The 7,726-nt window shown below is 41.4% G+C and overlaps 1 protein-coding gene across 1 annotated transcript; it reads left to right on the plus strand.

The window, feature by feature from the left end:
* Nucleotides 1–3,857: 3,857 nt before the first annotated feature.
* On the plus strand, nucleotides 3,858–7,200 carry LOC124070028 (zinc finger protein 184-like). The gene is made up of 4 exons (XM_046409627.1): nucleotides 3,858–4,580; nucleotides 4,830–4,996; nucleotides 5,101–5,359; nucleotides 5,537–7,200. Exons 1-4 carry the CDS (start codon nucleotides 4,263–4,265, stop codon nucleotides 6,911–6,913), a joined length of 2,121 nt encoding a protein of 706 aa, XP_046265583.1. The 5' UTR covers nucleotides 3,858–4,262; the 3' UTR covers nucleotides 6,914–7,200.
* The last annotated feature ends 526 nt before the right edge of the window (nucleotides 7,201–7,726 follow it).

The following is a 7,726-nucleotide window of genomic DNA, read 5'->3' on the forward strand; positions in this document are numbered from 1 at the left end:
GTGAAACATCAAATATGAATGTGGTAGAGAAGACTTCATACATTTTAGTTAATAAATGTGGAGCAATATGTAGTGAGACCTTCAACCTGGAGGAGTTAAATATTTGGTTTGTTAAAATTATAACACGTCACACCTCAATTTTTTACTTTCTTTATTCACCAAATGTCTCTACCTGGTTGTTTTGGTTTACTAGCAACATTTCATATATTTATAGAATGCATACTTTATAATAAGGCCTTCATAATAAGCCTTTATAAAGGGGGCATAAACTGTGACTAATGGCTTCTGGTTAAACATTTTACCATTCTGCTTTAGTCATCAGCCATTAATTAGAACATACTTTGGGTTGCCAGGTAGTGAAAATTCCACTGAGCCTTTATTTCTAGAGAGGGGCTGCACGTAATCCAGACTAAAATCTATTTATTAACAACTTATTTAGACTTAAAACTGTACACTTGATATTAAGCTTGATATTAGTGACATTTAAACCAGCTCCAGGGGTGTTGATTGTGATGCTCTGAACTCCCTGTGGAGTGAGGAAACCAACCAGTGAATGCCTCTACGAGTGATAGTGCTCAAATGTTACAATTTGTTTGTGTTAGTGAGACACAATAAAACATGGGCATAAAACATAAAACATAACAGTACACGTCAAATATATCAAAGCCACACTGATGTTTATTTATGCGAGTGAAAGTCACGGTGTTGGTTTTTCTCTTACCTGATAGTAAGGCTTTAAGCAGAGGTGTTCTCTACCTTTCTGATATGCTCTAAAGGCTCCTTATTGAATGTAACTGAGTGGCATTGCAAGGCCATTGCACACTCTTTTTTAAAGTTATTATTAACCTGTACCCACAACAAACTGTTTACTTAGGTACTTGAGCAACAGTAGAATATATTCTGCTGCAGAGTGGTTTGATATGGAGAATATGTGAAAACCCCGAGGCGTGCCTGGGCTTGCGTAGAGGATATGAGCTGGTGAGATAGTATGGATGCTTTTGACAGAGAAGACTGTATGGGAAAACAGAGAGCAGGAACTGGTGGTATGCGATGCCATCAATCTTATTTATGAACTGAGAGCTCTTATCTGGCGCACTGACTGACAACATTGTGACGACTCGCCAACATTCCTCTGCAAATGCGAAAGGCAGCTGACATGTTTCAACTGTGGCTCGCGCTCTCATTTTTCCCAGAACTGATATGATGAAGGAGGATTGAACATAAATTGGAGTCAGGGGTCAAATTCCACTGTACTCAAACATCCAAGAAAATTTAATTTTCTACACTTTTTGGAGCGGTCTTGCCTCCTCTCTCTTGCCGACTTACATGGGAACCTCATATTGAGCACAGTCACCATGAAAGGAATGGTTTTGTTGCTGTGTAAACGGTAGAAATGATCTTCTCGCGCCGTGTGTTTGTGTGCACTGCTGAGTTTATTACCCCATCCTAATGTTTAGTGTTTAACAGCACATTCCTACTGAGCATCAGCATTTGAAGTTTCAGCACATTCAGCAAATATGCTGATGGTGGCTGATGATATCAAAGTAAAAGACTCACATTGTAATTATTGTGGGCTTGTTTTAGTTCTGAGTGAGGCCACAAATAATAGCTACTGGATCCATATCACAAGGACCCAAATGAATGTTGAGGCTGAGTGTGATGAGACTTTGATCGACTGGCCACCTCAGGGGCAGGTACATAGAGCGCTGATGAATGGACACATGGAATAACTTGTCAGATAGCCAGCAAGCAGAAAGTACAATAAGTCAATCCACAAAATTCCATATCATTTCTTTCTCTGATCATAAAAGCGTAGCATGTTTTTGGACAGCGGTTATACACGTGTCATGTCCAGGGTGACACAGAGGAGTAACTTGTCACCACTTCCGTCTGCTGTTGTGAATGGCATCCCTGTTTGTTCAGGGGACTTGCGTAAATCCGCAGGGATGACCCCGAGCCCCTGCTTTGACCACAAGTCCCTGCTGCGGACTTCAGTGAAAGGTCTGTATTATAGGATGTCATGCAGGATTTCATATGTCCAAGAAGTTAAAACTAATTTCATTGTCAGTTTAGAATAAAAAAAGTAAGTAAGCAGTAACTGGACATGTATTAAGATGCATAATATATCAATATATGGGCATGTTTTTTCCTCTTGACCATACGTCCATGTTCCCCTACAGACATTAAATGGTTAAAAGACGGAATTCAGTAACTCTTGAGGATCATTTACACTTACAGACACAAAACATGAGGCAGGCACTGAATCTACAGTATGTGCTTCGCCCTCTGGAAAACATGTGTTCTTTGACTTGGGGGACTGGATCTGTTAACTGCTTTACATAGCTATGAACACACACACACATACACACACACACATTTTAACTGGGTGATGTCTATCTTTTGATTATTTAATAACACTTTATTTCACGCTCTACTTTTACAAATGTAGAAAAAAAAACATGTTTTAATCTAATTTACATCATTGTTCTTCAGTAGTTCATGTTACTTCACCAGTTTTAGCAAATGATGTGTTAATCTCAGCGGGACTCCCCTAATTAAATAAATTAGATTAAAACCAGCTTCTACAGTTTGGAACATAAGGTAATACTGATACCAATGCGCGCGCACACACACACACACACACACACACACACACACACAAAATCCTATCTGTTGCCTAAAGCTGATAGGCGCCACCTGCTGGAACTAAATGCTGGTTTGTTTCATATGGTCAGTAACTGCCACAGAATTTATGTTAAGGATAAGTCTGTTGATGGACTCAACAAAGCGCGAGTAGGTAACATTAAAGAGGAATAAAAGAATTTTAGTAGCACTGAAAAATTAACTAAAACCTTGCCATTAGGCCTGCAGAGTTTTGCACTTACTGATGCTGGAGCTCCCTCTTGCTCCTCTGGTTTCACTGTAGAGCCTGCCTGTACAGCATGCAGCTCTACAGTCATATGCTATATAAAGACTCATGTTTATATTATTATATTATTTATATTATATAGCTTTGCAACAATAAGACAGTTGCAAAGTGGAAGAAAGTTATTAATGTCATATGATGTCTGGTAGACTCTAAGTGGGGAGCATGTAGCAGAACACACGATGTGAGGGAATACAGGATGTCCTAAGACCTGCAACTGATTATGAGTGTATGGCAGTAATTTCCTGTGTGATGGATGTGGTGCAGGCTAAAGCACTTTGAATATATTGCAGGCTTTTAGAACAACACCTGTTGATGCTCTTTTATTTGAAAGTTGTGACAACACATTAGATTGTCCCTCGACTACCGGTCTAAGCTACGAGGATAGAAATCTTGCAAATTCCTGGGGTGAGAGGGTACTGGATGTGGGAGTGGAAAATGAATTGATGGGAACGGCAGCACGCTGGCCACGTGTTCCACCATGACTTTTGTAGACTTTTCCAAATCAGACTTAATCAAGAAGAGGGATGCAGATGGTCCTGTGACTTTAGTTAGTGACCATCTTAAAGAAAAATGGGCAGATTACACACAGGTTTACACTGATAGCACCAAGAATCTGAACAACGGGAAAGCCTCAATTTTAGATGCAACCTGAATAGAACATATCAATTATACATATCAAGGCACTGAAGGGTAGTTAAAGAGTGGCCAGACTATACTTAATAGTAAAAGTTGTTAAATAGAGTACCTAATTGGACAAAATTGGAAAAAAATTTTCTTCCATCACGTAGGAGTGCAGAAGAATGAAGAAATCGATAGGCCATCAAATGAAACGTCAAGAGGAAGGGAACAGACATGTAAGTACAGGAAGACTCTATCTAAAGAGTTAAGAGATGGCAAAGTCATGGCAACCAGAATGAAAACATGAAACAAGTGGCCTGTGGAGGGCAGCAGTACGCATTTGCTGCGTACAGCAAATTTCATCAGAAGCAAAACAAACCGGGAGGACAAATTTTTATTTCCAGGATAGCGAAGTCATGACCCGTCCTTACTCTACTCTGATTGGCCAATCACAGTTGTGTTCGGTGGATGGATTGGTCAGCTTTGGCAAGACGAGCGGGATTGGTTAGCGTTAGAGTAAGAATATCAGAATATCAGTAACAGAATATGCCTTCGCTATCCTGGGAAAAAAAAAATATCGCCTACAGTAGTAACATCAGTCAGGCTTAGCGCGGTTGCTGAAATGAGAAAATAGTGAAACCCGTCCATTTGTGAACAGCAAAAAAAAAATCGCAGTTCAATTTAGAGAGCTGGAGGGAGAGCACTTAGACCCGGGATGTGCTCTGTCTTCGGATGTTGCTCGGGGCGTCGCAATGCGCAACGGTACAAGTTACCGGAGGACCCAGAGAGGAGACTGGAGTGGGTTCAGTTTCTTGCTACGGTCAACAAGCAGCGCTTTAAGGAATCTTCCTGGACAGACATTACAATCTGTGGCGAACACTTCGGAGACGACTGCTTTGAAAACCTAACAGCGGGCCATTCAGGCATGACAGGCAAGGTCCAGCTAACGTTAAAGCCCAGCGCTGTCCCATCGCTGTGTCTCCAGTCTGAGTGTGATGAACCTGAGCCAGTTGTGGAGAGTCCACAATGTGAGGTGAGTCTGGTTTGACAGCTGCAACGACGCTTAGTTTGATAAATGTGCAGCTTTAGTGACATACTGTGAGAGGTTGGTGAGCAGTACAGTACAGTACACGCAAAGCTTTTCTACATTTTCATATAAAATCAAAACACATAGTACTTTACTGTCATCCAAACCATATATAAAGACTTTTAATGCATTGCATGTTGCCTTTGGTTAACTATAAACTTACAGTTATGAATACGGATTTGGCACTTTGTGCAGGTACTTGTGGAAAGCACAGAGGTTGTTTGTCAGCGTTATAAACCTAAAACATGTGATGGCCCAAGCCCAGTCCCCAGAGGTGTCTCAGCTCATACCTCAGAAGCTTTCATATGTGTATATGGCCAGATGCATCCAAGAAATGGGAATTTTAATTTGATCCGAGAAAAGTAAGTTTTCTTCTTTCTGAATTTGTGCTTCACATTTTTGCTACTTTAGCTAGTTTTTACATCAAGTTGGTGTTTTAATGCTTTATTTAAATTGTTTTTCTTAGAGCTGCCCTTCTACATATGAAAGGGAAGTACATTGTGAATGAAAAAAAACTCCTCCAGTTGTTTAGCCCCAAGTGCCCGTTATGCGGTTCTAAGGTAAAGGTGAAGAAGGTCACCAAGGGGCTGCTCGTCATCTTGAACCAACAGTGCACTCAGTGTGAGTACAGAAGCCAGTGGAAAAACCGGGTCAGTGCCAGTGTCCCCACAGCTGAAGATCAACACCTGACAGGATGGACAGATGTAACTCCACAGACCCCACAGGTATCACATGAACACTCATGCTACTGCATATCCAGATACACTGCTTGTAGCCTAACAATGAGGGGAGGGTTTATAACAATCAGAAATCATAATCTGTCCTCTGTTGAATCTTCTTGCTTTTTGTCATATTTAAAACAGTCTGCTGTACAGATTTTTGTTTTTGCCATTGCATTACAGGCAGCGCCAACAGATGACGGTCATAGCAGCATCGCAGCGATCCCTGAGATTGATGCTGTTATTGATGAGGAGAGCGAACTCACGGATGAAACAGAGGATTCCAGTGATCGCAGTGACATGGATTCAGATGACGATTGGAAGCCAACAAGTGATTTTTTTCCGGTTAGAGTGCTTCAAAGCGACACAGATGATGAAACCGAAAATGAAGAGGAAGAAAATGATGATTCTCCTTGTCTCGCCCCCAATCACAGTCAGCTTTGCACAGAGTGTGGAAAGTTTTTCAATAAACAGAAGCATCACATGTGTGAGCACAAAATTAAACCCTATTCTTGCAATATTTGTGGTAAGAGGTGTGTCAGTGAGGTCGCTCTAAATTTTCACAACAGAGTCCATAATGAAAACTATGAACATCGGTGCAAATACTGCCACGTTACGTTCAAAACCAAGGTGGACAAAATCAATCACGAACAGATACACATCACTGAAGGAAAGCCCTACAAATGTCCTGACTGCTCGGAGACATTTGCCACAAATAAGGAACGTGTTGTCCACCTGGAGGATCACAGAGGCCCCCGACAGCTGAAATGTCACATCTGTGGCATTGAATTCCGCTCCCCACCTTATCTGCGGAGACACTTGGCTGTGCACACAGGAGTGAAGCCGTTTAAGTGTTCAGTGTGCCAACGTGGCTTCAACCAGGCAGGCCACCTGAAGTCCCACATGCGTCTGCACACAGGGGAGAGGCCTTATAAGTGTCAGCATTGTGACAAATGCTTCAATCACAACGTGAGCTTGAAGAGTCACGTCCAGCGTTACCACACACCCAGTTCCGGATGTGAAAAGATAAAAGAAAGGGAAAGTGACAGTGGTAATGCTGAAGGTAATGGGAATACAATAGGCACGGACTCTGAGTTTGACAACGTAGAAGAAGAACATGACACAGAGGAGGAGGTGCAGAAGGAGAGAACAGATCCGACAAAAAGTAAAAGGAGGAGCACTGGTAGAGCGATTGGAAGACCAAAGAGAAATGAATCTGGCAACTTAGTTCTGGCAGCTCAAGTGGAAGGTCAGTGTTCAAACAGTAAGTGTGAAAAACAAAAGGAGCAGAAAGTAAAGAGAAAACAATGCTGTGACGGAGACAGCGAGGACGAGCCGAGTGACAGCGACACGTGGTTCGATTCAGCAGAGGAGGAGGATGAGGAGAGGAGCAAGAAGGCGAAAAAGAGCCAACCGAGAACAAGGGCGAGACCAAAAAACTCTGACTGTGACTCTGATTTTGACCCAGAAGGAGTAAAGAAAAACAGGAACGGCAGCCAGAACAGTGGTAAAAGTTTAGGGAAGCGTAGAGGAAGACCAAGGAGAAATCTGGTGGTGTGAAGATTCTTAAAATGAAGCATAGGATTTGATTTGGTCGAAACAACAAAGAAAGGAACCATATACAGTGGAGATGGATACAGAACTGGACTGAGAACTGAGAAAAATGCATATCACAGACAAAACATATTCAGCTAGATCAGGGCCTAATTCAAATTTCACTGCTGTTTTGCTGTTAAGAGAAGCTATGGTTTTGATTTTAATATATTCTTGAATCTTGTTACCTGATATGTACCCTATATAGAACCAAGGTGGATTTAATTATAGTAAACAGGACTGATATTAAGGGACTGCGTTCTTTTCTGTTCTTTAATACTTTATTCTTAATGATAACTGATCCATAACCTGCTCCAAAGTTAATCACAAGCTCCACAGAGAGGTTTATCCACTTCCTCCTCTGTACATCAAACAGGTCATCTTCTGGGATGATGTACATGTGCGCTTTCACTTTTGCGGCAACAAGGTTGAATACGTTTCAACTGCTGTTGGTGACAACGAAGCCACACAATGAGTAGACGGGAAACAATAATTTGAATTTTTATATATGTTTTCTCAGTTACTTAAATGCTCTTCAGCCATGTCCCTCTCCCCAGGATCCGCAAACGTCACTATGAGCAGTTCTCGCGTTATCGTATCTGACATATTTTAATGAGGTTATCCAAAAGAAAAGTCTATCAGCTAACTAAGTGGCTTTTATTTGAGTATTTAGCAGGCTTTACTAACATTTGTGTGGGGCATTCATTTTCTTTGAATATTTCCTAAAGTAATGTCATGAATTGTCCCTAAAGTCGGCACACGCCCTATTAAAAACCAGTC

Source organism: Scatophagus argus, chromosome 13 (genome assembly GCF_020382885.2).
Source record: "Scatophagus argus isolate fScaArg1 chromosome 13, fScaArg1.pri, whole genome shotgun sequence".
NCBI lineage: Eukaryota > Metazoa > Chordata > Actinopteri > Scatophagidae > Scatophagus > Scatophagus argus.

Bases quoted from the DNA above. Each gene is read 5' to 3' on its own strand.
- LOC124070028 (XM_046409627.1), top strand. From the start codon at position 4,263: ATGTGCTCTGTCTTCGGATGTTGCTCGGGGCGTCGCAATGCGCAACGG. The intron at 4,997-5,100 runs GTAAGTTTTCTT...TGTTTTTCTTAG, and splicing joins TTTAATTTGATCCGAGAAAA to AGCTGCCCTTCTACATATGA. The intron at 5,360-5,536 runs GTATCACATGAA...ATTGCATTACAG, and splicing joins TAACTCCACAGACCCCACAG to GCAGCGCCAACAGATGACGG.